Source organism: Salvia splendens, chromosome 14, assembly GCF_004379255.2.
Source record: "Salvia splendens isolate huo1 chromosome 14, SspV2, whole genome shotgun sequence".
Classification (NCBI taxonomy): domain Eukaryota; kingdom Viridiplantae; phylum Streptophyta; class Magnoliopsida; order Lamiales; family Lamiaceae; genus Salvia; species Salvia splendens.
This window is the reverse complement of record NC_056045.1, coordinates 20,879,363-20,906,845: the sequence shown is the minus strand read 5'-3', so window position 1 is coordinate 20,906,845 and position 27,483 is coordinate 20,879,363. Positions and strand designations below refer to the sequence as shown.

Genomic DNA, 27,483 nt, shown 5'->3' with positions numbered 1-27,483 from the left:
ATTTGAGATATATGCTTAAACTCAAACATAAATATGATCAAATACTAATATTTGAGATTTTTTCAAAATAAAACATAAACATCAAGAAATTTTAAAGCATGTTTAGAAATTTAAATATATTTTTTAGTGAATTTGAAGTTTCTAATTCATTTATTTACTATTATATTAATAAAAACTTAATATATAATTTATATATTTAATATATAAAATGGAAAATTATTTTTTCAGTAATCTATATTATAAAATAATCAATGAAGTGTCGAATTAGAGTCAAACAAATAGAACAATAGAAATTTTATCGGGTTTTCGGGCCAGCCCATCGGGTTTTCGGGTCTGGCCCTAACGGGTTGCGGGTTAGTCGGGTGCGGGCTAATCGGGCTGTAATTTTATCGGGCTGAAAATTTTCAGCCCTAACCCTATAAATTTGGCGGGCTATTCGGGCCAGCCCACGGGTTGCGGGCTAAATTGACATCCCTACCCATTGGGGTGAGTAATAGTCCAAAACCAGAAACAAAAGTTATCCAACAAATCAAATAAATGAACATAACTCTTAGTCTCTTACTCAAATTAAAGATGCAACATCTAATCAAACGGCAGAAGCAATAAAACCATGAGACCAACAAATAGCACAGAGAGAGCTACTCAGGGTTCGTCGATGTCCACCCAAACTCACATTAGTACTACTATGATCGATATTGTCCGTTTTGAACTAAGCTCTACAGTTTTGTTTTTGGGACACTCTTTAAAAGACCTCTGAAGTTGGATTGCTCTTATATATTGCTTGCTACTTATTATTTGGCGTGAATTGTGATTTACACCCTAACCGAGATTTCCTGGCGATGTGAGTATAAAAAGGAAAATTTGGGCACCAGCTTTTAATCCATGAAACAGACTCTCTATCGATCCAAACAATATTGGCAGAATATTGAAAACGTAAAAGATAAATAAACGGGACAAATATATGTAAGGTGATTTATTACAATATGTAGATAAAAGGGTAATCATAGTAGTACGTAGGTAATTGCTACTCTTCTGTTTTCGGTTTTTGCGGATTGGCTTCTGGCCGCTTGTCTTGAACCTTTGCTCGCTGCTTGCCGGCTCGAGCTTTTTTTATTTATTAAAAAAAAATTACAAAGGGGCATCTTTCTTCTTAATGACACTGATTTACTCTAATCACGCAATTAACGATTAATTTTATACAGTTACTATGTGTTAGAGCATCTCCAATGGCGGCGTCGTCACCGGCACGCCGATTTTTTGCGGACGCTGGTGCTGACGCTGAACCATTGCGAGCGGTGTCGGTGCAATCGGCGTCAAAATTGGCGTGCCCACGCCGATTCTTGGGCTGACGCCGATTCTCACGCTGATCCTCACGGCGCCATTGTAGGCCCCGGATCGGCGTCAGATTTTATTTTTTTTTTATTTTTCGAAACACTATATATACGCGTTTTGGACATCATTTTCATTCGTACCACTTGTTTTAATGAGTACCCTCTCTATCTTAATTTCTGTACAAGATCAACAACGAAAAAATGGAGAACAACTACGAAGGTACTCCAGTGACGACCGGGTCTCAGACTCCCCCGACTCCCGGGGGAGGGTCTCAGACTCCCCCGGCTCCCGTGGGAGGTGGTTGGCCTCCGATGACCGGGTACTATAACATGTACGGCGGCGAGTAGCCGCGACGGAGGCGGTGGCGACGAAGGGCTGGGCGATGACGGAGGCGAGGACGGCGGCGAGGAGTGATTTTTTATGTAATTTTTTTTTTGTACTTTTTAATTTTTGTACTTTTTAAAATTTTAATAGTATTATTCAATTTTCCTGTATTTGTCTCGTAAATTAAATTCCGTATGTTGCTACGATTGTAAATTAAATTATATAATTGTTATTAGTGATATGGATAGGCTATGGGAGGGCTATTGCATGTCCAGTTGCTTGTCCAGTTGCATGTCCAGATGATGTGGCAGGAGGATTTTAGTGCTAATGATGTGGTAGTGGCAAGGCTATGAGAGGGCTATTGCATGTCCAGAACCACTGGAGATACTCCTACAGAAAGCGGCGAAATGAATGACGCATCGACACGACAAAAGCATAAATGAATTTTCTATCAACTTTGGCCTATGTTAATGTTAGTTAGCAGACTGATTATGTTTTCAACTCAATTATTCTAGTCTTTCACGTTAGCTTGTATTCACTAAATGACAAGCTGCAAACATTATATTGATGAGAAAAAAACTATATGTAAGCATAGAGTGAGTGTGTTTGATTATTACTCCATAAGCTAAAAAAATTATAGTGGGAACATGAAACTAAATTGGTTAACATCAATACATTTTAGTATTATTACTGTAGATATCTTATACGTTCACTCAATTTATTCGATTCATCTTTAAGAATACTTTTATGTAATTATTTCTACATGACTGAGACTGAAATAATTCAAATTTATAAATAGACGTCCTTTGTCGTATGATCATACCTTGCTTTGTATCTTTTGTTAATTTTGTGAGAGATTCGGATTTCAATTTCAATATTTTTCTTATTTCAACTAAAAATTAAATGAAAAACAAATTGTCGTATCATAATCTTTTTTCTCATTTTAGTAGTGTAAATTTTTACTTCACATAACAAAGAGAGGGTTAGATAGGATGGATCATGGCAATGTAAAAAAATCTATTTCCACCGAAAGTTAGTTTACAAAAGCTACTTTATGTTAATTTCTTTATTATGTGTATTAAAACAGCAAGTAAATATATATGTGTGTGTTGTCTTATCATTTTCCTAAATAGTATAAGCCATGTTACAACTTACAACCTATAATTTGTAGTATAGGTTATGCTTAAATATGTGAAGTTAGGTCTCATAGACAGAACAAATTATGTGTCTGGTTTTGTTGGATGTTGGTTGAGTTACAAATGAGATGTTCGTGTGTAATTTCATAAGAGAGCTTCCACGAATTCACTTATAACTAATATGCTACTAGTAGTTATACTGTTTCTATATACGCACATGTATAAATTATAATCTCTTGCAATAATTGAGAACAATTGTACCCCACAATATGATATACTTTTTGTAATATTTGAGTTAAAATTTATTTATTATTTCACACAATATTTGTTACGTCTATATTATTTGTAGTTATGTTGATCTACATTCAATATTACTTATATCTATTGATAACCTACATGAATGGTAATAATTAAGAGTTATACTCAATTTTTTATAACCGTGAATGAAATGCGTCAAATTTCAACTATTCAATAATCCAACTCAATCAAATTAAAATTATTTAAATAAATAATATGTGATACTCAATTTGTATTTGACTTCTTACTTATTTAACCGTCCATATTTAAGAATTACTCCATCGGTCCACCATTAAGAGTCTCAATTCTTAACGACACGAGTTTTAAGTAATGTTAAGAAAAGTGGATGAAAAAAAATTAGTGGAATAGAGGTCTCAGTTGTAATATATATTAGTTTTAAATTAAACGTGAGTGGAGTGAGTTTAGTGGAAGGTGAGACTCTATTACCATTTATGGTAAAAGTGAACCGAGACTCCTATTTGCGGGTGGACTAAAATGGAAAAACGGAACCCCTATTCGCGGACGGATGGAATATTTTCTAAAATTTCAGCCACAAAAGCACATTAGAATATATTGTGCTATCAGTTTAATGATAAACCTAGCTACTTTAATTGAACTTTATTGGGTAAAAAAGTTGAGTTATCGACATCAGGGATTAAGAGGGATTAGCATGTCATTGTCGTTAATGACGATAAGCAAAGTCAATTTATACGGCGGCTGTCTCATACAAAAACAGCTCATGCGCATAAGATTAGTTAACATGCTAAAAAATGAATTCCATCCCACATTTATTTCTGATAACAATAATTGTTACGTTAAGGGTATTCACATTTCACAATACGGCTTTGGGGCTTTATTGTAGACTCAGAAATTTTTTCTGGTCGTCGTCGGCTGTTTCTCCGGCCTTGTTGTAGGTTGTTTCAGTTACGGTTGGAATTTTTATTTTTTATTTTAGTACATTATTCTATTTTTAATTTTTTATTATTTATCAGGTATATAACAACTCAAGTTTAATGTAAGAAATTTAATCAAATAAAACTATTATCATTGTAGTATTTTTTAAAAAATTGTATTGGTGTTTTAATCTATGTGTATTTGTTTTTAAATTGAAAATTAAAATAACAAAATACTATGGAAAGTGGTGAAATAAGTTGTGGCTAATTTTGGAATAGTCTTATTGCAAGTGTTGTGGCTGAAATTAAAATGTTGACGTCAGAGGGAAAATAGATGTCTAATTTTTTAGTGATTTTTGGGGTGTTATTATGAATGCCCAAATTATTAGGAGATTAAATCTTACTTATTTCATTTTGTATAAACATTTAATCCAAAAGAAATCGTTGTTGGCATTCGAAATCATAATCTTTTGATTGTACGATTTCGAGCTATTGTGACAGTTGTTCTTTTTACGCTGTAATATTATTCATTTTGTTTGTATCGGATCGTGATAATTTTATCATTCAAATGATATAAAGATATCTGAATTTATTTCTGTAATGTTATATATGTCCAGGTATATTTGAAATTTTATTTTGTCTATATTGATCATAAGTTGAACATGTTGAACCCCTCGTAGCTTTTTTTGTGACAATAAACGGAACCAAAAATCAAACAAACTTGCATATGATTGTGTGACAACACATCACTTTTGAAAATTTCTGAAGATGCGATTCCCTCATAATGAAACAACACAAAAATCAGATCTAAATATCGTTCACATGGACAACATTGGGTTTCTACATTATTTCAATCAAATAATTGCAAATAATTTGTAAAAAACGAAAAATATAAAATTCATTGTTAAAACTCTTAAATCTTATCCTATATCGACAGGTGATGATCCTAGTTCATCTATATAAGTGTATGTTCGGATTGTCCACTGCAACAAAGATTGATACTGCCCGCTTTGGGTCAAGCCCGCACATATTTGTTTTTAGGTCACTCCCAAAAGGCCTCTAACTAATTGGGGTTGGACATGATTTATATATACCTTCCAACTTCTCTCAGACTCCCGATGTGGGATGAGTTTGTACTCAGCAAACCTCCCACTCAAACCAGATCACATCGGGAACAAACAGACTCAGTCGACACGTCGAGACAATACGGGCCCGATTCGAACTTTAGTTGTCCTAGGCCCCACTCGACCTGGCTCTAATACCACTTGTTCGGATTGTCTTCTGCAACAGACGTTTGATATTGTCCGCTTTGGGTTTTTTGGGTCGCTCCCAAAATGCCTCAAACTAATTGGGGTTGGACATGAATTATATACACCTTCAAACTTTCCTCAGACTCCCGATGTGGGATTGGTTTGTACTCAACAGTGTGGATAACCCTCCACTTTATAAGACGTTTTAAGGGGTGAATGGCTCATTCTAATATGACATCAGAGTGGGCCCAAGTCGATGATGAATTTTATCTCGCCCGACAAATCATACTCCCTCCATCCTACAAGAATATGTATTCTTTCCTTTTAGTCTGTCCCACAAGAATATGCACTTTCCAATTTTGAAAACTTTTTTCTCTCTAATGTGGTAGGATCCATTTCCCACTAACAATACTTTAATTACTTTTTTTCTCTACCTCTCTTTACTTTATCAATTTAGCATTAAAACTAGTACTGGTACATATTGTTTAGGGGATGGTGGGAGTATATAAAAGGAACACTGAAAACAAATAGGCCCGTATAGCATCCACAACCCAATTTTTTACAATTGTCAGCGTTCCTGTTACATTTTAAAAGGTACACGGAAACAAAATAGGCCCATATAGCATCTCCACAGCCCAATTTTTTGTATGTAAAGGTGCAACTTTTGTTACCAGCATCTTGATGTAGACCAAGTTTGGTTTAGTAGATGAAGATGAATTTTAATTCATTAGCCCATTATGAAGAAATATGCTCATCAATGTGAATATTTTTTGTTGTTGCATTTTGGTTAGTTAAATGATGTGTGCACTCAATCTTGATAATGTGAGTTAAATTTATTGTTTTCTGGTTTTCAAATGGTTTGATATTGTTTGGAATTTGGAAATCTATGTAGTCTGGAATTGAGGTTAATTACTGTATACTCTATTTTATTCAATTTGAATCGCCACAAATTCGTGGGTGCCTATTTTGCAACTCCAATTGTATCCATTCTTCGTGTGACAAAAAAAAGGAAAATGAAGATTCTTGTGGTTAAGAGAATCTTGATGAGTTTGCGATTCAAATCCAACAAAATATTCCATTATGTATTTTTTTCATAGATATTTACTAGAACTGGATGTTTAGCTCTTTATACAGATATTTATCTTCTCAATATTATTATTAGTACCATAAAAATGGAGAAAAATGTGGGCTTTATTAAAGATATTTTATGAAGAAATTACATCCACATAAAACACTACTGAAAATCAAGAAAACATACGTCTCTAATATCAACCAGTTAGAGAGGTCAGAATCATATCCTTTAAAGCTTGACATCTCACCAAACCAAAACAATAAATTCAGAAACAAATAGAAAATAAAATCTCCATGTCTAAAAAATATCTGCCCTGTTTCTGTCTGTATGCAATTTGCCACACAAGTCACTATTCAACTCTGCAAATTGCAATTGTATTCTAACGAATAAAACGATTTATGCTTGCAGCACCAGTTCTTGATCAACCCTTTATCCATTTCTTGATGCTTTGCCTTAAAAATCATTTCTTTCCCATGAAAAAACACCTCTCTGTTTCTTGACATTTCTTGCAAGAAAATGAAGCTCCAATGATGGCTCATCACCACCGTCGCCTGCTGCTCGACCCCTCCGACATCACCGCGCCTGCGGTGAATAAAACCAACACCTCCTACGACGGCGGCGATTTCGACGGCAACATGATGATCATCCTGGCGGCTCTGCTCTGCGCATTGCTCTGCGCTGTGGCCCTCAACTCCGCTGTCCGTTGCTTCCTGCGCTTCGGCGCGTCCCGGGGAGGAGGCGGGCGCGATGCTGCGGTCAAGAAGGCCGCGCTGAGCCGGATTCCCGTGGTGTCCTATGAAGCAGGCCCGGCCACGGACTGCCCTATTTGCCTCGGGGAGTTCATTGGAGGCGAAGACGTCCGCCTCTTTCCGACGTGTAATCACGAGTTTCACGCCTCGTGCATCGACAGGTGGCTGTTTTCGCATTCGTCTTGCCCCACTTGCCGCCGGCCGTTGATTTAAGATTATGACAGAAAGGTCTTGGGTTCAAGTCCACTGCTGATTAGTCTTTATAGTTATTAGTCATGGTGTGTGATCCGTTGCTAACTTTCTTAAGTTGCTAACTTTGCTAACTCATCAATGAAGTGTATTAAAAATGTCAACACGATGACGTTAAAATTTCAACACATAATTTTGTTGACATTTCAATATACTTTGTTGATATTATGTGTTGATATTTTAATGTTATCGTGTTGACATTTTTAATAAACTGTGTTGATGAGTTAGCAGAGTTAGCAACTTAAAAAGTTTGCTAACTTAAGGAGTGTTTTAAGGTTTTGTGTTTGTGAATCTCTTGTGTTGATTAGGGAATGAATTCAATTGAAAAAATGAGTTACATAGATTTGTGGAAGTGAAAAAAGTTACTAGTACAACATTGTTGTAAGGGAATTGGAAGTGCAAGAGATACTACTACAAAGGTAAGAAATGGTGGCTAGTATTTGAGTAGGGAGATGAAGGGGGATTGGGAGTGTGGTGATGGCTGCTTGGTGTCATTGTGGGGGCCACCGTGGTGCGGTGGCGGTGGGTGGCGTCGCCTCTTGTCCGCGGCCCCTTCTCGGCCCACTCGAGCTCTTGCTGTTTGACTGTGGAAGGATATCCTAGACAGCATCCTACATTTCCTGCCTTGTTGATGTATCTTTGGCTGAACCTTCTGCCTAAACAGTCTATGCATTTTCTTCCTTCCTTCATGTCTCCCATTCCAATTGCAACACATTGCCTGCAGTAAACTCTCCCACAAACCTGATAAAATGGATTCAAATTCTTGATCAAGATTGTTGTGTGGAAATGTTGGTATAGAGACTTTTTAGTTTACCAGGCAACGGTGGCGAAAAATGTAGGTGTAGGTGGAGCAGACGGCGCAGATGTTGGAGTGGGGAATCCCCGGCCTACGCCTCCTCCTTCCGCCTACGCCTCCATAAGGAGACACGGAGCTCATGTCGCTCGCGTGACTCATATCATCGTATGATGTGAAGCTCCTGTGGTCCATGGGGGCGGGAGACCTAATCCCGACCCCATGGTGGTGGCCGTGTGGGCGGTGAGAATCGCCTTGGTGGTGGTGGTGGTTGTTGAGGGAAGCATGTTGTAGAGCTCTGCTGAAGTCTAGGCTGGGGAGTTTGGAAAGGGCGGAGGAGGAGTTTTTCGGTGGGGCGGCCTCGGAGATGGGGGACATTGTGGTGGAAGGAGAGATCTTGTTGTGCATGACTTGAGCCAATTCTTGGAAGGAGAGGTTCACGGAGTCATCTGCAACTCCCACATACATATCTTCAAGCTCTTTTCTAGCCATGGTTAATGTTTTTTTGTCTCCCATTTTGCTAACAATGTATGTAGAGGAGGATGTTGGTTTTTGTTCTCTACTTAGAGAAATTGAAGGATATGTAATGAAGGATGAGGGGTTTAAATTGACAAGATGTAAGGCCGGTTAAGAGTAGGTGAATATAGTGAAAAAAAAAACATGAATCATTTGTTTGGTGCATGCAGGCCTAGTAGTTTAATAGGTTGTTAGCATAATTACAAAATTTATGAATTTTTAATGTGTGTTGTGTGTTGGGGTCTGCTGTAATTTTTTTTCTTAGCTTTGAAATTCCCGTCCGTGTGCATATATCTTGGCAGGATATACAGCTGGTTACTTATTGAGAAATAACAAGAAAAAACTAATCAAAAATAAAAAAAATTAGTGGACTAGGAAAACATTGAACCCGACGTGAATCGAACACGCAACCTTCTGATCTGGAGTCAGACGCGCTACCATTGCGCCACGGATCCATATGAATTATTTTCACTTAGTATTTAGTATAGATTTATTATTTTCATTACTGCACATTATGAGTATTGTTGTATCATTTGAATATGCATTGTTTTTAGATTATTACTTCATTTGTGGATTATCGCTTAATTAGTTTTGTATGCTCTAATTGCAAATGACATATTGGGAGGTAGGGGTGTCGAATCGACCCAAGATATCGGATATCCGATCCTGAAATTTCCCTAAATTCGTAAATCCATACCTAAATCCGAAACTTATTTTCGGGTAACCAAATATATGAAAATTCATACACACGAGATCATGGCCGTTGAATTCCAACTAAATCATCATCATGATATGAGAGAGGGAAGAGGGGGGGGAGGGAGGGAGAGTTTCAAACCAAGTATACACATGAAGAAAAAACCCATAAACATAAAAAAAATTAAAACAAACAAATCCTTTGTTATTACTACTACTTTGGGGGATTTTAACCAAATACAATCCTTCCACCAACACAAACCAAAACGATATAAATATATGTAAATATGTACACAGTTTTAACAAGATAGAATCTATAAAATCTAAACCAACTAAAAACGCCTCTCTAAGAAAATCTCTATATCATCTCAACAACAAAATAAAGATTGTCATCCCTCTTTGCCTTCCGCAGTGCCTCCGCCTCCACCCTCAGCCGCCTTCTCTCCAGCAACCGAGCTTGGCACAGCCCCATTCTGCCCCGCGTACGCTTCCATAGGGAACGCAGCCGTGTTCATCAATGTAGTCAAGCTCATACCCGACCCATCCGCGAGGATCTCGTCTTCCCGGTGGGGATCGCAGTTCAAGTCCAGCCCTCCTCCCTTGCCTGTCTCCTCCGCATTCGTGTGGACCCCGTTGCTGCCCGGCTCGTTCTCCAGGTTGTTCATGTTGAGGAGCGCCAGCCCGGCGATGTCCTCCTTGAGCTCAAGTTTCGCGGCGGACTTGCTGTTGTCCTTCTCCTGCGCGAGCTCGGCCTCGCGCTCCGACTGCCGTTTCTTCTTGCGCATCATCAGAGTCTTGAAGCGCCGCCTGACAGTCAGGCAGACGTTGCACTTGCATGTGGGCTCGTGCTTCCCCTTCCCGCTTGGCGGCTGGATGCAGACGATGCACGAGCAGCCCGGGCGGTGGCGCGGGTGCTTTGTGGTGGCCCCGGCCGAGTAATCCCCCATATCGGCTATGTTGTCACCAAGAACCGCAGCGTTTGCCAGCGCGTCCAGCCCGGACGGCTCCCCTTCTTTCGACGCCGCGCTTTCTGAAACCTTTCGCTTCTTGTTTTCTGTGGCCGGAGACGATTAAAATCTTAGAAAACCATATAAGAGATAGAAAAAATAGCAAGACATCACAAGATAGATTTATTTAATAAAGCTCTCTATATCTTGTAATTAACTTAGTAATTTGTAAATAAAGTTTAGCAGAAACAAATAAATTTCCATAACTAATTATCTTCTCAACCTAAAACGATTTTCAAAGCAATGTGCACATAAAAGACGAGAAGGCCTCAAACAAGCTCGAGTTTCCATATGTGTGGGTGTTTGAGACCAACGGGGGAAAGGGGCTTTCGAGAAATTAGACCAACCCCTTACCTTTGTTAACACTCGAGGAGTCGAGATCTCTCGGGCTTAAATCCTCTGGAGCAGAGCACGTGGCCCTGAAAATAATACCGTAAGACTGGAAAATCGTATTTGCATCACAAAATAGGCTAATTACGAAGAAATCATATCGATCAATGTCAAAATTTGATAATTATTCGAATAAGATTGAGGTTCATTCATTTCAGTTTACTCATCCTGCAATCCTCAACCATCAAAAAACATACTATAAAGATAAATATTCATTCTATCATAAAATGGGGGATGGTCCTATTAACTCAGTGACTTCGAAACAGATCATCAGCGCTAAATCTAAAATATGTCGTTAGTTTTTGTCGAAAACTTTGCTAACCTGCTCGAGTCCCAGGTATTATCAGAACATATCCACTTTGCAGAGACAAGAGCACTGACAGGCAACCTTCGCCACTTTGAACAACTGTCACATTGAGCCAGTTGTTCCTGCTCACTGATAAGACAACGATGTCAGCCGTTTATACCCAAAAAGAAAACAGAATTAAATGATATATAGCACTGGCATAGAACATCAACCAGTTGAATTAGTTGCTGCAAACAATTTCCTGCTGAGATATCGAGGGGCCTTTAAAAACCACAAGTCAATTAACTTTTCACATCATATTCGAATTATAGAGCAAAAGAATTAGCCAAGACGTATATTTGTAAGCAGAGAACACAAGTACAAGTCCACGCTTGAATGAATGCTCATAAGAAGTGACAAAAATTGTAAGCCGAACAAAATATGATAGTCCTTACCCAGAAGGTTGAGTAATGAAAATAGTCCTCTTTCCAAAAACGGGTGGTTCCTACATGATATAAGACAATAAATCAACATGAAACGACTAAACGACTATAAGCAAAAATCATGAATGATGGTTGCCAAAACTCTTTTACCTCAAATTCTTCGAATTCGTACCCATCAACTGTGATCACAGTTGGCTCAGAAGACGGAGCTGGACGAAAAAGCTCCTGAGCTTCCTCCCAAGTGACCCTAAGTTCTGAAGCCTCGTCGTTGTGCATATGAAGCCTCTTGTTTTTAATGTTTCTAGCCTTCTTCTTCTCTGATATGTCCAGATGTGGCGGTTGTGAATCATCAGATGCTCTGCCTCCGTTCTTCACATCATTTGAGACATCAGAGCATCTCGATCAGAATAGAGATCGGAATTTATAAAAGCAAAAGTCATGGCAAAATAGCAAATAAGAACATACAGAAGTCGGAGTATCATTAACCCCAGAAAACGATGCCTCCCCGGGAGAATCGCAGTTCAAGGCTGGTGATTGTTGTGGCTCCTGCTCATTGCCAAATAATATTGGTAAAAGATCAATAAATCTTTCAAGTTTCGAATAATTCAAAATCAAGACACAACAAAGAAATAAAATGTGAAACTGCCTAAAGTTTCTGACCTGCACATCAGCATTGGTAGCTGCCTTCCGACAGCCTATGACAAGCTGGCCCCCAGGATCTATCCGACTAAATATCACTAAACAGAAGGCAAAGATGCCATGAAAAGAAATGAATTGATCCATCAAAATTCAAGCCGAAACACAAAATAAGCTCTAAGAGATGTAGCAATTGATGGTAAAGCACAGCACCAATTGCTTAACAGATTCAAAATCGAATTTTATCTTACTCAAAGAGTTACCATTAACTTCAGATTAAACAATAAGCCTACTCATGTCAGATGGTACGAGGAAGAAGATCGAGAAAATGAATTATTAAGGTGAATAGAGCAAAATATGCTATAGGTAGCAATTAATGAGGTCCTTACCAAGTGTCATATATGGATGACAAATGTCAGATGAAGAAAAATGGAAAAAATTAGAAGCTGTTTTCATCTCAAGGTTCAACAAAACGCACAAGAAAAGGATGTACCTGTGTCACCAGCTTGTAACTGCATATTTTGGATGCACGGTGTTACGCCCTCCAAAACATACATCCGGCTATTATTATTAGGCCAAAATCTGAACTGAAACGTCCACTCTTTTCCCTTTATGTCCTGAATCTGTATTGGTATACCCTCCGATTGATTGATAGTAGGAAAGTATGCCTGCTCCACATTATATTGATTTGCAGAAAGTAAGAATCGAAAGATAGAGAATATCCGATCATCTATATGTAATATTGCAAAAAGTTGAAATCAAATACTCACTTCAGCACACGCTTTTGGAAGGACCAGGCGACCAATTCGCCCAGCATCACTGGCACTAAGAGTCTTCTCGAACAATGGTACGATAGTGGATTTCAAACTAAGATTTGATGGTTAAGGCAAATTCTTGATAAATGTTAAAAGACATGATATAAAGCAGGCATGACATAATTGGAATTATGCATAGTTAAATTCCAAAAGATACTCTCCAGATAATTGTTGCAGCTCTTGGTCCGTGATCCTAGGCCAGTACCGAGGAAGTAACTGACTGCGTCCTCGGCCTTCAGCTGGAGGCCTAGGAATACGTGTCTGTGAAGAAGACCCTTTATTCGCCTCTGAGCTGGGTTTGGGGGGTTTGGGTGAAATATGTCGTGCCCTTTGCCCATGTTGCAATGATCCTTTTGTCGGTTCATTTGCTTCTACTATCCCACCGGGAACAGGAATAGGCAGCACACTGTTTGAACTACCCATAGGAGAAGTCAACGAGAACTTCAGGGACGGAAGAGCTAGAGATTCATACATATCTTTGACCCCTTGTTTCGGTCTGCTGTAGTCGGGTTTGACAAAAACTGGTGATGAACAATTTTGGGAGTGATTCTGTATGCGTTTACTACTTACTGCAGATCTAAGCATGGATTCGTGTTTTTTAAACTCGACTGATGAAGGTGCGCTATTGACCCCTATAGCCCTCGTCAGCTGCAGAGGCTTTTGTGTGCTGAATTTCTCATCTTCAACTCTACGTTCAATAACTACCGGCTGGACCTCCCTAGTAAAAGTTTTGTTGGCAGATTTGATGCTTGTAATATTATCAGGAACCTGCAAAAACAATTTAAGGATCAATATCCTAAAACTAATTGAGTCATATGTAAAGATTAAAAGCAATTGGCTATAAATATCCTCCAACTTCAAAATAATGCAGTATCTAGTCAGTACAGGAATCCCTGTATGGATCAATAAGCAAGATTTGGGGATGAAACAATGATAACTGCAAGCTATTTTGAAGGAGATATACCCATCTCATGACTTAAGATATCATAATTGTGGGAGTGCTATATACTTGACCATCAGACTTCTTTGAAAAGTTGAAAAAGAATCAGCTCGAAAAACACATATCAGATAAAGGTACAGAGCAAGCATCTTTCAATAAGTAAGAAACTCTAACCTGTACTGGTTGTGGAGACTGAATTTCCAAACGCTTGGCACAACTTATGCATGCAACACCACCGAATTCCATGTATTCAAATAGATGTTTTGAAGCAATACATCCACAGTGAACAATCTGCCAACCGAGAAAGGAAAAAGAGTTTATGATAACCGAGAAGGGTGTGGCCAAAGGTGTGGAGGCAAAACTATCATTACCTTTCCACATATTCTGCATTCCCTCCAACCAGATTCGTCTTGATGGTACGTTTCACAGAAAACAGAGTTCTCATACGCAGATCTGAAATCCACATCAAACTACATCATGGGCAGAAAACATAGACGGAAATAGTGAAACAGGTTATCAATCCATATAAGTACAAATATGCAGTAACCACGCAATATGCAAAATAGTTAGAGCTAGAACATTAGAAAAACATTGAGCTAGTAATCAGATGTTTAAACTAACACAACGTAAACCATAAGAGGGGTATTCGCACCATGTAAATGTTCTCAGGAAACTCAGATATGAGCTGCTACAGCTCAAAAATACTCTTGGACCACACAATCAACAATTCATGACATTTTTACTATATATGGATCAGCCAGTCCATTGCCAACTCTGATCTTTGCATTAGTCCATCACTAATCACATCAAAATAGCAACTTTATATCATCCTTTCCTTTAATCTTCTCAAATAAGAAAAGCACAAAATAAAAAGAAGCAATTAGCAGAGTGCCGTGAAGCTCAATTTCAGCAATACAATGAAAGAAAAGGCTAAACTTTTGTCAAGAAAATTGCTAAATATAGGAAAAGATAATCAAATTGCAGCAAAAGGAAAAAGCCTATTGATAGTAACAAAATGGGAAAAACAAAAAATTGGAGAATGGATATATTTCAGGAATCAAAATAGCACATCTCAAACTACCCTTGAGAAATTGGAATCAGACCTGCAATGGCAATGAGGCTACAACATCAAGAAAGAGGGCAATAATTGGGATTTAGAAAAATTACCCGCACTTGTAACAAAGCCCAGCAAATCCACCGAATTTCAAGCTCCAACCTTTCTTCGAATCCGACGACGTCGTTCCGCGGCACACCTCATTCATGCAATTCTTGGACCCCATTTCTCGCTAAGTCAGTTCCTAATCCCTTTCTCGCTAAGTCAGTTCCTAATCCCTGATTTCCTTCAAAACCCCAAACCCAAACCCGTTACGATTAAAAACCCTAAACCCAGATCAAATCAAATTCAAACAAAATCAACAAATTCCCACACCCCAAATCACGGAAAACACAACACCGCCATTCAACCTCCTCAACTCAAATTCTTCACTAATTGAAAATAAAAATCCAATCTTTCAACTCACCTCGTCCGAATCTAATTAATCCAACGTCCGCATGCGTTCATCCTCAAACAAAAACAGAACCCATGCGCCCAATTGCAGAAACCATGTAGACTTGAGACCTCAAATTGAATCTGAGAGTTGAGCAATTAAATACTATAAAAACACCAGAAAATTAAAAAAAATCAAAATTAAAATTAAAACAACGGCAGGTCGGTGGCCGATTCGGCTAATGCCAGAGATAAATCGAGTTGAATATAGTAAAACCAAAAAGACGCTTTATCTATATGTTTAGAGAGAGAAAGGGAGCGGGGAGAAGAGAGAGAGAAACGTTTAGGCATGCAGAGAGTAAATGGGGCAACGATATGCATGCACGACATTTGAAGACCGCTTCACAGTTCATCCATTCTAATAAAAAAAATCCCCTAAAAATCAAATCTTTTTACAGGATTTTCTATTTTCTGGGGTGTTGGAGTTTAGGTTTCCTAGTTCTTGAAGATTATTACGGCGTGTGGGCGTTCAGACAGAGATTAGTATAATAATTGGATGGCCGTAGATTCCCTTGTTTCGGGTAAAATGTGTCAAAGTCTTAAAGTAGGTCAGGCTGTAAACAGTAAATCTTTGGAGCAATGGAAATATGGTGAAATAAATGTTGTGAAATATTTTACTTGCCATGTATATACACTTATTTCGTTCCACTGATAGAGATTATTGTACTACTCTTCATACAAAATATTAAGAGTTCAACATTGTTACATGACTCATGAGGGTACAAATTAAAAAAGAATACTCCATAATTGACAAGAGTTTGAGCTTTTTATTGATATTTCTAACTTACTATCGTGCGTTTAGACAGTAGATCGTTGTAGTATTTTTAACTTACTAGTACATACAAAAGATAATAGGTGCGATCAAATCACTGAACATGGTGTAATATGGTACTTTATTTAATACTATTATCTTAAAAGGAGATATTGCAGTGAAGGAATTCTTTAGGATCGGGGATATAGAAAGTTGTGTGTTTGATCGTTTGGTTGTATTTGTAACTCACTAGTAGACGTCACCACGGTTCGGGAACAGGCGGTTCACGGTTCGGAACTGCCGGTTCCGGTTCAAGAAATGAGTGAACCTGAACCGGCCCGGCCAACGTTCGGCGGTTCCGGTTCGTGAACCGTGAACCGCAGGAACCGCCGTTGCATATCCGGTTCCGGGCCGGTTCGTCAGGTTCGGCGGTACATTTTAATTTTTTTTATACATTGTAAATTTGTAATTCAAGTAAAAAATGTAAATATATTTGCATAAATAAAATTATAATAAAGCGATGTACAAATGCAATTTTATTGATACAAATTACAACTTCAAAATTACAAATTACAACTTTAAAATTACAAATTAAAATTAAAATTTACAAATTACAACTTTAAAATTACAAATTACAACTTTAAAATTACAAATTACAACTTTAAAATTATAAATTACAACTTAAAATTTACAAATTACAACTTAAAAATTCTAAATTACAAAAGACTTAAAGCCTTGATTACAATTTACAAATTACATATTCGAAACAAAGGGGAGAAAAAAGAAATAAAGGAAAAGGACTTGAGCTCAACTAAAATTTAAAATTTAAGTTGAGATGCCTACGTATCCTCAATGCTCAATTGCATTTTGGAATCAAAGTTCACGTAGTTCTCTTACCTTGCTTACCTATTTGGCTTGATCGGAGGAATTGGCGCTTACTCTTCTTCGCCGGGGAAGTAGTCTTGGTCGGGTTGTACTACTTGATTGTCCCAATCCGGTTCTTGGTCTCTAATTTCGGCGGAGCACCAATCATCAAGTAACATGGTGTCTTCCATGTTTTGCCCCGTGAGTCTACTTCTTCTGTCGTCCAAGACGTTGCCTCCAACACTAAAGGCGGACTCGACGACGACAGTGGAAGCCGGAACCGAAAAGATCTCCTTGGCCATTGATGCAAGGATGGGAAAATCTTTCTCGTGTGATCCCCACCAATCTAGGACGTCGATTTGTTGGGGAACGGGACCTCCTTTTTCCTCATTGAATGAAAAGTGTGAGTCAAAATATAAATCTAACTCACTTGCCGAATTTGCCGTCCTTCCTCCGCTGCTGAAGCCGTATAGGTCCGCCAATTGGGATTGGGCGTCGGGGTCATCAACTTGGAAGAAGCCAAAGTTATGTGTTTGACGGGGGGGTCTAGGTCTCACTTGGTGGGTACTGTTGTACTTGGCTTCGTAATCGTGAAAGAGAGCCCGCAAGTCGAACTCAAAACTTCTTTGGAGGGTTGGGAGGTGGGGGAGGTTTATTTGGAATGTTTGGGCATTGAAATACTTGAGCCATTTTTCAACCATGTAATATAAAACACACATTAACTCAAGATTGTTTGTGGAGTTTTTCATTGCAGTTTTAAAACCAAGTGATATGTACATGCAATGTTCTAAAACACGAACGGATGTGCAATAATACACACCCGATAACTCAACGGTGACATTTCAAAAACCTTTGAATAATTTAAATAAGCTCATGCTTTGATCCCAACAAGAATAGGTTAGATATAAATCATCAACATGGAAAGTTCTATAAAATCAACCAAATATTCTATATGCTCTAATGTAGAATGCAACATATCATATGTAGAGTTCCATCTAGTAGACACGTCTAAAGTAAAAGTTGTGTACCTTATTTTCTTCGAGTGACAATACTTCTTCCACGCCTTGCCAATTTGAGGCTTCCAGTGGATTAAGGATACAGCTATTGTAATAGGTTGAATATGTCTTTGCCATAAAGACAAAACATCTTGTACACATAAATTTAATATATGACAAATACATCGTTGGTGAAAATACTTACCACTTATCACCGGGGAGCAAGCCACAATTAAATCGGGTATACTTGCGGTGTTAGCGGTTGCGTTATCAAAACCAACCGAAAATATCTTGTTGCATAACTCATAATCATTCAAAACTTGAATAATTAAAGATGCAAATGCTTGTGCGGTGTGTGATGAAGGAAATTGTCTAAAACCAATCACATTAAATGAGTAGCATCACGTTTTATCCGCAAATATAGAATGAACAAGTAGATCGCAGCACCTGTAGTGAATGACGTTATACTTTGCCTTTAAATAAATGCACGCATGTTGACATGCAGTGGCGGATCCAGAACTTGAATACGGAGGGGGCGGAATTAAATATTAAAAAATTAATATAATTTTTAAGAATAAAATTAAATAATATATTTAATTAAAAATAAAAAAACAATACTACATTAAATAGCAAATATTTAAACTCCACAAATATTTCAAATGTTTATTTTGATATACTAATAAGATGCAATAAAAATTACATAAAATAAGTATTTTTTAATAATATATAGTAAAATATAGTATTAAAAAATATGTAACTAAAAAATTAATAGTATAACAAAATAATATGTGTAAACTAATAAAAATATAGATTCATAAAGTATTTCAATGGTTTAATTTGGTAATAAGAAGTCATATGAATTGATAAAATAAAGAAAGAAATGTCAAAAGAATAGAAAATGGTTTTATTGAGGCTTGATCCATGGACCTCTTGGTTAAAAGTCCAAAAACATAACCACTAGGCTACTAACTATAATACAGCATTCATTGAAAACTCATATTGTTTTATGCACGGAGGGGGCGATTTTTGCTATTTCCGGATCGATTATAAGGGATATTTAGGCTCTCCGAACGGCCGGGAAGGGGTGGTCGCCCCCTCCTGCCCCCTGGATCCGCCGGTGTTGACATGGACAAATATTTTAAACGGCTACGGTGAGACCTTTGCATCTCCGCCAAGAATACAAGTAAAGCATGCAAGAACCACCAAATATCCTATTGTTACTAAAATCAAGCTTTAATAGTTACGAATTCATATATGATTACAGATGTATACAGTGACGGAGCCATGCTTTTGTAAATGGGATTAGTCAATTTACTATTAATAATGTGTTAGTATTATATTTTAGTGTCGACATTGTAGGATACAACAAAGACATAGCGAGTAGGGATTGTGAAAAAAGTAATTAGAATATGAGCAATAGAAACTAGAAAACTCCACGACGAAATTTAATATAGATAATAATAAAATATAAAGAATAGTATATTTTTTGAATAAAGAGCATAGTACGAAATTATATGTATTGATATTACATGATATATTGCAAATAATAAGTACTAGAAGGCGTAAAATATAAAATAACATAATTTTTTTTAAATGTAAACTACATCATCTTTATTTTATTTTATCTATCTTTAACTCATAAAATTGAAACTATGTAACATCACGTTCCGAGGAGTACTATATAAAACACAAATTGATGACATGATTCAGTGTAGCTTTGCCACTGTATGTATTTGTACCACTATTTTACTAGTAATATTTTATTTAGGAGGATACGGTGTGGTGGAGATATACAAAATTGTGCATTTAATCGTATTTGCAATTTAGTACACACACAAAGAATGTAGGCATGTTTAAAACATCATAAATGGGCAAATTCACTATCTATTTCTAAATAGAGATGGGAACGAACTTAGGCACAACATAATCACCTTCAATTAGTAGAGTCATATTTTACCCGTATATAAAGGTAAGTATGTATGCACAAACAACTATCAACAACAAAAGATTAGACTTACATCTCATCCATTAGTATAGATAAGCATGCAATTATAATTTATACAACACTAAAGTCATGCTTTTTAGCAATATTGACTTCATATACATGTCCATATTATTGCATTGATTCAATTATTTAATATTCGAATATATACCGACTTTAATTAGTACCGAAAATTATGAAATATAATCCCTACTACTCTCATAATTATAACACGATCGTATGAATGTTCCGATGGAATTAAAAGTTGTCGAAAGAATGTGTAAAAATATGCATTCTAATCCCTTAGAAGGGTTTTAATTCATTCAAAACTAGATCTAAAAAAAAATACATAACAAAATTATATGTCCGTGTTTTTAATTAATTATTAATCCTTAAATTTAGGCTGCATTTTTTATTTCTTGCTCACCCCTTTCAAAATGTTTAACTTCTCACCAATAGATTTAATACAATGGAAAAATTGGTCGGTGCCTCGTACTGAGTTCTTGCGGATAGACTTGCATATTTATTACTACACTTTTTCGAACTATTTTATTTATTTTCAACTATGTCACAATCATAAAAAAACAATCTACATATAGACAGTTATGCCATAATAATTAACAAATCCATCTACTGGAAATGTTTCAATAATTTAACATTAGAAAAACTACCATTTAGTTTTTAATTTACTTATTTTTCTTGAAAGTTAGAAATCGAATTCTTCTACTTGAATCGCCCCTATGGACTACGCCTACATGTTTTGTTTTATCTTTAGATAACGAATACAAAAAAACACGTACATCCACAGTTAGTTTTAATTGCACTTAATTAGAATTAATTAGAGCTGGGAATTCATTTGAGTTTATTAATTCTTTAAAAACAGTTTATAATTATGCAACTAAAAACAACGCATCGTTGCTCTTGAGTGCTTTTCTTTTATGTTTCCCTCTTTTATTCCGACTATATTGTAACTAGTCATCTGACCAAAAATTATGATCTTAGCATATTTTTGTTTTATCATCAATCAGATTAAACAATTCTCTACCTAATACTAATACTCTTCCTTCCGAGTAAACAATTCTCTAACTAATACTATTCCGTCCCGATTGCTTTGTTTCCATAAAATGTAAGTACTTCCTCCATCAGCGATTAGAATCTCGTTTGTCTGTTTTAGTATATTTTTTTAACTAAAATGATCAAACTCCATTAAACTTGAAAATCACAATTCCAAAATGTTCTCAACAGGCTGAAAAAAGTTTCAAATTTGATTGAAAGTAAAAAAACATTACAACCTAGTACAAATTAACAAACACATTCATCCTTCACTTTTATCAGCATGCTGAAAAAGTGTTAAATTTGATTGAAAGTAAAAAATATTACAACTTAGTACAATGGATAGAGAATCATTTTCTTACTAAAAGAATTGCACATACACTCTGAACCACATAGAGACTGACAACGAAAATTGCTGCCAGTAGTAAAACCATCTTCCATGGAGTCAAGATGTATGAACTCTTAAAAGTTGCATACCAAATTTTAGCTTCACTAGAACAATGTCTTCTTATGCGTGAATAACAACACTGAAAAATTGTTGTTATAGATACCAAACTGTGTCAATATTCTTAAAGACATCCAACACTTCTTCATCATTAGCCATCATACAAGCAAGTATGTGGGCTTCCCTAAACAACTTCACACCAGTTATATTACGAAGAAGTGATTTCATAAAACTCTCATATGAATCTAATACAATAATCAGTAAATGAATTAGGAGAAAGCTCATAAGTAATAAGATTTGTAAACAACACTTTAGTGTCACTCGTTACACAAAAGGAGAGTTCAAGAACCCCAGATAGGCATGCTGACTAAAAGTTGATATCCTTTAAACATCTAGAGCTCAAACGGAATTTGATTCCTTTCTGTACTAAAAGTGTGGCAAGATGATTTGGTTTGAATCTAAGCTCTTGCACAAGATTGGGAGTTCCACCTTGTTGATTTTTTCTGTTACAATATATTTGTAGATAACTAGTTCATTTTTACTATAAATAATAATAATAATAATAATAATAATAATAATAATAGCCTCTAAATTCCACTAATTTATTCGACTCATATTTTATTTAATATTAACATCTATAACTAAGACTCTAACTCATATTCATTAACTATTTTTCATTCACTTTGAGTAACAATTTTCTAAAACTCATATAATAAGAAATAAAACTCCCATCATTATGATGGATGAAAGAATTAATACTCATATGTCCCAGATCGTTTGTCTCACTTTGACGGACACAGGTTTTAAAAAATGTAATGAAAAGTGAATTGAAAAAGTTAGTGGAATGTGAGTCCTATTTTATATATTAGTTTTATAATAAAATGTGAGTATGAATGAGTTACTAGTACCAAAAATGGTAAAAAGGGAAATATGACAATCTATGTGGGACGGACTGAAATGGAAAAATGAGATAAACTATCTGGGATGGAGGGAGTAATTTGTAACTCCTCTACTTTACATCTTCATTAAAATATCAAATTAACTCTTTAGCATTACTTGGTCATCCATTTAAGTATTAAACTTCCGATGGTATAATTATAGGCAATACTTTGAGAATATATGAAAGATCATTTTACATTGGATTAAAAGAATAAAACCTTTACTGTTACAATTGGAAAATTAGTAATCCTATGTCCAATCCAAAGAATAAAACCTTTACTGTTACAATTGGAAAATTAGTAATCCTATGTCCATTAGAAATGAAACGTTTTTTTCAGCACGTATTTTACAAAAATGATATTTAATAAATAGTTCAAGTGAAGAAAAAGTAAAATAAAAAAGAGAATAATGTAGAAAATAGTATAATTCGTGTGATGCACAGCTTCATTAACACAACCCGGAATGAATACAACTAAAGAAAATGACTCAACTATTTTAACACAATCCGAAATGAATACAACTAAACTAACTTGTAGGAGAGAGTATAATTTAATTGGTCGTGTATACAAATATTAGAAATAGAGCATCCACAGTGGATGCCCAATCGGGCGCCCGATCGCGCGAGATCGGGCGCCCATTGCAACGCGTCGCCCGAGCCCGAAGATTTTGTAATTTTTTTTGTTTTTTATTCATTATTTAACCAATATAAATACCCTAATCCTCATTCACTTTTCACACACGTACACACAATACTCTCTATTCTACTCTATTTCTCTTCTCTTTTCTTACTTTCACACTTGTGGTGTTTCATATAATATATTATGGTATTTTAGGGCGAACACTAGGGCGAAACCATTGCAGAAAGAAGTGGCGGACTAAGAAATGCTGATGTGGCAAGCACTAGGGCACCCACTAGGGCATCCACTGTGGAAGCTCTTACAAAATATTTACATTTTTAGTCCAATATATCTAGAGCATTTTCTTATTATAATCATTGTTTTGATCATACTTTTATTAATGTTTTTAAAATATCATAGCGTAAAATTTTATTTATTACTGTATTTTATAAATGTAGTTGCTTAATTTAAATATAAATAAAAATTATATCAAAATTCATGTGAACAAACCATACTAGATAATAACTTTTTAAAATATTTAACCAATAACATGAAATAAACACTTAAAGTTAAATGTTCAAACTAAATCAAACTGAAGAAGAAAATAAAAATCTAAACCAATTTTAAATTTCAATTTGATTATTAGATATTCAATTTTCGATAATTTTGCTTAAGCAACATTTATAAATATTTTGGATACAACAGGTTTTTTTCGGTATACCGTTACCATACCGTATACCGTTATTACGGTATGGTAACGGTATCAAAAATTATCATACCGAATTTCCGGTATACCGAATTTTCGATATATACCGAAGATTCGGTATACCTAGAAAAATTGATACCGTTACCGTACTGTAACACTGCGGTACGATATCATACCGTACCGGAAACTGCAGTATACCGAAAAATTGGTATTTTTTCGGTACGGTAAGTCCGGTTTTTCTGTATTTCGGTATAATTTCCCACCCCTAGCAACATACAAGTATGTTGGTCCAATGTGATTGTACGGTGTTTTTTAGACCTCCGATTTTTCATGACTTGGGGGCCTGGTTTTAGACCTACATTTTTCTGAATTTATTTTATTATTCTTATAATTACAAAGTTTAACAAAACATTTCCATAATTGGTTTTGTTTTTAGACCTATTAACATTTTGTATATATCCCAAGTGATAAAACTCGTAGGGGAAATATTCGTCTTATACCTTATTAACATTTCCTGATCCGAGCATAGTTGATTTTTGCCACTGGTGAAAAGGTCTCATCATAATCTACACCGTGAGTCTGAGTGTATCCCTTTGCCACAAGACGTGCTTTATACCTGTCGATTGTTCCATCTGGTCTTCTCTTTATCGTAAATACCCATCTGCACCCTACTGTTCTTGCTCCTTCGGGTAACTTGCTTCGTACCCATGTACTGTTCTTCATCAACGCCTTCATTTCCACCACCATTGCATCTCTCCACCGTTTATGTTTCATTGCCTCTTCAGCTGTATGTGGAATTTCCTCCTCCTTATATAACGCAGCCTCAAACGCTCGAGCCATTTTGGTTAGATTTCCTTGTACGAAGTTTGCTACAGCATAGCGGCTCTTCTTCCCAATCTTCTCTGGGGAGTATCGTTTCGGTGGAATTCCCCTTGTACTCCGATAAGGGAGCATGTATCTTCCTGTATCTCCATCAATTGTATTGTCGTGGGGTTCTGTTTCAGTAGAGTTAGTGGTAACCGGTATCTCAACTATGCTCGGATCAGGAATTACCTCGGATATCGTCGGAGAAGGAGTTCCAGGGCTTGGCTGAGATGACTCTTGTGGTGAGACCTGCTCGGCAGAAGTGACAACTGGATCGGATGGCTCCTCAATCGAGGAGTTTGGAATTGGCACAACCCAACTTAGATAGTCTGTGGACCTATCTGGATCACTCTCCCCCTGACTACTAAGGTGGGTGTGATAGAAGAGTTCGGTTTCCAAAAAAATTGCAGTTCATGGTGGTGGTGATCTTTTTGGCATTGGGATCAAAGCATCTGTACCCCTTTTGGTTTACCCCGTACCCCACAAAGACACATTTGACGGCACATGGTGATAGTTTCGTTCGTTCATGTTTAGGTATGTGGGTGTAAACGGTACAACCAAAGACTTTTGGAGGAAGGCTAAGGTATTCGGGAATTTGGGCCTGTGTAGATAGGATATCAAGGGGGGTTTTCATGTTTAGGATTTTGGTCGGTAGGCGATTTATGAGATAGATGGATGTAGCAACGGCTTCTGGCCAGAAATGTTTGGGAACTTTAGATTCAATCATGAGGGCTCGGGTCATTTCTAGGATTACCCTATTTTTCCTTTCGGCTACCCCATTCTGTTCAGGTGTATAGGCACACGAAGTTTGATGAGTTACTCCGTTTTCTTTACAAAAAAGGGCCATAGCACTGTTAACATATTCCCTCCCATTATCTGACCTAAGGGTTTTTATGGTGGTCTGAAATTGTGTTTGGACTAGTCGAAAAAAGGATGAGAATTTATCAAAGACTTCTGATTTGTGTTTTAAAAAATAGATCCACGTCATCCTAGTACAATCATCCACAAATATCACAAAATAACGAAAACCATTTCCACCAACAAAAGGCACAGGGCCCCAAACATCTGAGTGTACTAAAGAAAACATGGATAGCATTCGAGTATTCGTAGGTTTAAAATTCTGTCTGTGGCTTTTGGCCAAAACACAAGTCTCACAAGTAAAATCAGAAGGAATAGAAAAATTCGGGTAGAGTAATTTAAAGTAACCAGGAGAGGGGTGTCCTAGTCTTCGGTGCCAAAGCCAAATTTCCTGTTTCGTGGATCCGTGAGCCAGCATTGCACTTCCAGTTTGAGCAATCTCGTCCACGTAGTAGAGCCCCTGCTTCTCAGTGCCACGCCCAAGAATCCTCCTCGTCTGAATATCCTGTAAATTGCAAAAATCAGGATACATTAGAAGTGTGCAGTTCAATTCCTTCGTCACATGACTTATAGACATCAATCTTTAGGATAGAGTTGGAACATAAAGGCAGTTCTTAAGTCGTAGTGTGGGTGATATTTCAACAGTGCCAGATCCCACAACAGTAATTAATTCCCCATTTGCAGTTCGAATATAAGATCTATCAGAATCTTCAGTATAATCAACAAAGTCATTTCTATTCGGAGTCATAGTGTCAGTCACCCCACAATCAAATATCCAACCCTTCGAATTTTTTTCAGAGATATCATAAGTATGAAATGCAGCGGAAATTTCTCGTAAGGGTGAAAAAGCATTATTTGACATAAAACTGGGGGTATTTTCGGGTTTATTAACAGATGGGGGGCCTTTTCGAATTTGCATAAAGTCTGGGGGTTCATGCGAAATGGGATGGGGTCTTTTATCATATTTCCTATATTTCTGGAGAGGTAAATAAGAATAGGCAAGAGTTGATTTAGGGTTTGGATTATATCCAAACCCTATACCTCATTTCAGTGCGCCGCTCCCTCCGATTCCGCCATTTCCTCCGATTTCCGTCCATTCAGCCAGGTTTCCAGCGCCCCGGATGTTGCCGCCGGCTGATGGAGACTCCTGACGCGCTCCCCCGGTTCCGGTTCCGGTTAATTCGCCATGGCTCCCGGTTTCTGTTCGCCGTGAGATTCCTTCGCCTATGGCGAGTTTTGCCTGTGCCGGAGATGTCTTTGCCTTCTGTCGTTCTTCCCACCACTCCGGGTAACCGATGCATTTGAAGCAGGTCTCCCATGTATGCTTTTGCTTCCCACAATACGAGCACCATAATTTGGAGGTGTCGGGCCTGTTTCCCGGTCTGCTGGTGACCGTGGGTCGCAGTGGTGGCGCGTTGGTTCGGTGCGGTGGTCGCTGGTTCTGTGCGACGAGCCCCTGTCCAATTCCTCCGCCAAATGATGATTCGGTCACTCCGCCGGCTTCGTCAGTGGGTGAGGACGACGTCGGTGGCATGATTCTCCGTCGAGCCGCCTCCGTCTTCACCCACCCGTATGCCGCCTCCACTGATGGCGCCGGTTCTTCCTTCAAGATTTCCCTACGGATTGAATCATACTCCTGATTTAATCTGGTTATGAACTTGATAAGTCTCTTCGAATTGGAGTAATTTCTGAATTGTTCGACCCCCTTGTCACAGCAGCTAATTGGTTGTTTCTGACTTCGATCTATGTTAATCCATAATCCATGGATTTTCCTGTAATACGTTTCAAGATCCATGCTTCCCTGCTTGATATTGATCGCCTTTTCTTCCAGGTCATAGATGATGTATCGGTCGGCTTTGCTCTCGAATGTGACGGCGAGGTTGTCCCATAAGGCTTTTGCCGTCTGATGGTGAGCGAAATCGGCAATTATGTCGTTTTCAATATTATCGACAATCCACGAGAACACCACGAGGTCGTTCTCCTCCCATTCGTCATAGCCTTTACTCCCCGGTTCTGGGGGATCGTTCTTGATGTATTGGTATG

The 27,483-nt window shown here is 37.2% G+C and overlaps 1 protein-coding gene and 1 non-coding gene across 5 annotated transcripts; both read right to left on the bottom strand.

The window, feature by feature from the left end:
• Positions 1-8,994: 8,994 nt before the first annotated feature.
• On the bottom strand, positions 8,995-9,066 carry TRNAW-CCA. The gene has a single exon. It is a non-coding gene; the product is annotated as a tRNA-Trp (tRNA).
• A 422-nt stretch (positions 9,067-9,488) lies between these two features.
• LOC121765422 (B3 domain-containing transcription repressor VAL1-like) lies at positions 9,489-15,848 on the bottom strand. 4 transcript variants are annotated; one of them, XM_042161575.1, is made up of 15 exons: positions 15,649-15,848; positions 15,342-15,451; positions 14,989-15,153; positions 14,193-14,274; positions 13,996-14,112; positions 13,039-13,649; positions 12,837-12,933; positions 12,560-12,734; positions 12,091-12,167; positions 11,896-11,976; positions 11,581-11,799; positions 11,443-11,492; positions 11,024-11,137; positions 10,666-10,730; positions 9,489-10,358 (listed from the first exon to the last, which is right to left on the bottom strand). In XM_042161575.1, exons 3-15 carry the CDS (start codon positions 15,099-15,101, stop codon positions 9,694-9,696), a joined length of 2,466 nt encoding a protein of 821 aa, XP_042017509.1. In that variant the 5' UTR covers positions 15,102-15,153; positions 15,342-15,451; positions 15,649-15,848; the 3' UTR covers positions 9,489-9,693. The 4 variants fall into 4 exon arrangements, with proteins under 4 accessions (XP_042017509.1, XP_042017507.1, XP_042017508.1 ...); XM_042161573.1 differs by having other exon boundaries at positions 14,989-15,161; positions 15,649-15,847; XM_042161574.1 differs by having other exon boundaries at positions 15,342-15,848.
• Positions 15,849-27,483: the final 11,635 nt, after the last annotated feature.